General features: G+C 59.8%; 1 protein-coding gene across 4 annotated transcripts in view; it reads right to left on the bottom strand.

Moving 5' to 3' along the window:
• The window catches only part of LOC103617341 (sulfotransferase family cytosolic 1B member 1), a 5551-nt gene that overhangs the window by 3146 nt on the left and 881 nt on the right, over positions 1-1524 (bottom strand). For 2 of the 4 annotated variants that reach the window (XM_017736864.1, XM_017736863.1), the window contains 5 exons: positions 1068-1216; positions 757-885; positions 548-645; positions 315-441; positions 143-237 (listed from right to left, as the gene is read on the bottom strand). In XM_017736864.1, coding sequence (XP_017592353.1) covers positions 143-237; positions 315-441; positions 548-645; positions 757-885; positions 1068-1215 — 597 coding nt within the window. In that variant the 5' untranslated portion in view covers position 1216. Of the gene's footprint in view, positions 1-142; positions 238-314; positions 442-547; positions 646-756; positions 886-1067; positions 1220-1524 lie in introns of all 4 variants that reach the window. The other 2 variants (XM_008635622.2, XM_017736865.1) reach the window with 2 other exon arrangements.

Genomic DNA, 1524 nt, shown 5'->3' with positions numbered 1-1524 from the left:
TCATGCACCGCCCGCGACAGCCCCCGCCCCAGGAACTGGGCCACCTTGGCAATCTCCCGGCGGAGGTCCTGTGGGACACACGCCAACGCTCACCCCTCCTGCCACCCCAGACCCCACACCACCATCCACCACGCCCCATCACCTCCTTCAAGTCCTCGTAGAAGAGGTAGAGAATGGGGTGATCCTTCCTGCGTTCCCAGTAGCCCTTGACGTGGTTGTACCAGGAACCATATGCCACTGCATGGGGAGAGCAGCCAGTGGGTGGCAGTCCCCTGCAGGGTCCCCTGCACGCACCCAGGGGTGCCCTGTCCCACCTCTGCCGGCCATGAACTCCTCCAGGTACTGGGCCCATGTGCCAGGGTGTGGGTGGAACTTGTTCATCAAATCAAAGTGGTAGTAGGAGACAGCCACGTCCTTGGCGTTGCGCGCCACATAGATCATCTGCAGAAAGCTTGTTGGCATGTGGGGACTTGCAAGGTCCTAACAGGGCAGGCAGCCACCTTATGTCTGCTGGATTCCTCCAAGTGTTTTCACTCCAGCCTGTTACCTTGCAGCGGTTTTCCCAGAAGGATTTGGGCAAGATGTGAGCTGGGATGTGGGTCTTGATGACACGAGGGGATGGCATGGACTCCAGCTGCTCTGTGCCTGTAAGGATTTCCCTCAGGAGTGATCCCACTGTAGTGCCCTCCCATACAAAACCAAACCTGTCCCCATCCACCACCCACTGCCACCCACCTCCCTCTGCCACCCCACTACCTGCTGGCAACTTCCCAGGGGCAGCAAACTCCATCATGGGCACCCGGTTCACAATGTCATCCTGCTTGCATTTTTCTGGGTCACCGCCTTTCAGGACCATGTCCACGATCTCGCTGACCCAGGTGGTGCCTGGTGGGGAGATGTCGGGTGCCCAGCTGATGCCATTCCCACTGGAGCCCCATGTCAGGCACCAGACGGTCACCATTTACCAGTGTTGACTTTTGGCATGTCCCTGGTCCCAGCCCAGGGATATGAAAGTTGCTACCTCTCTTCCTGAGCCTAGTCCCTCTCTGGTGCCTGGGGATGCTCACCAGACTTGGGGAAGGTGACCACCACGATGTCCTCAGGGCGGGTCTGGAAGGTGTCAATCCGCTCCCAGTTGAGGGCAAAGGCATTGACCATGGGGATGCCATACACGGTGCGCCAGGGCTGCCGCAGGTAGGTGACCGTCTCAGCCATCCTGCTAGGAACAGGGACATGTGGCAGGGCTGGCTGGCAGTGAGGAGCATCACAGGGCCACCTCCTTCCCTGGGGCCCCAAAATCCCTGCTGACCCCAGCCTTCTTAGCCATAGGAAGGAAACCATGCCCTGCTTGCTGGCACCATGGGAGGTGGCACCTGTCTTCTGTGGGGATTATGGGGCTCAGGTGGTGGTGCAGGGAGTGTGGAGGGGCATGGTCAGCTCTGGGGGGCTCAGGTCAGACAGGCAGTGGGCAGCTGCCCATACCAAGCTGGCAGCTCTGTTCCTGGGAGTAAAAGCTCTTCGGGC

The sequence above is a fragment of the Corvus brachyrhynchos genome, unplaced genomic scaffold (genome assembly GCF_000691975.1).
Source record: "Corvus brachyrhynchos isolate BGI_N302 unplaced genomic scaffold, ASM69197v1 scaffold175, whole genome shotgun sequence".
Classification (NCBI taxonomy): domain Eukaryota; kingdom Metazoa; phylum Chordata; class Aves; order Passeriformes; family Corvidae; genus Corvus; species Corvus brachyrhynchos.
This window is presented reverse-complemented; position numbering and strand designations above follow the sequence as displayed.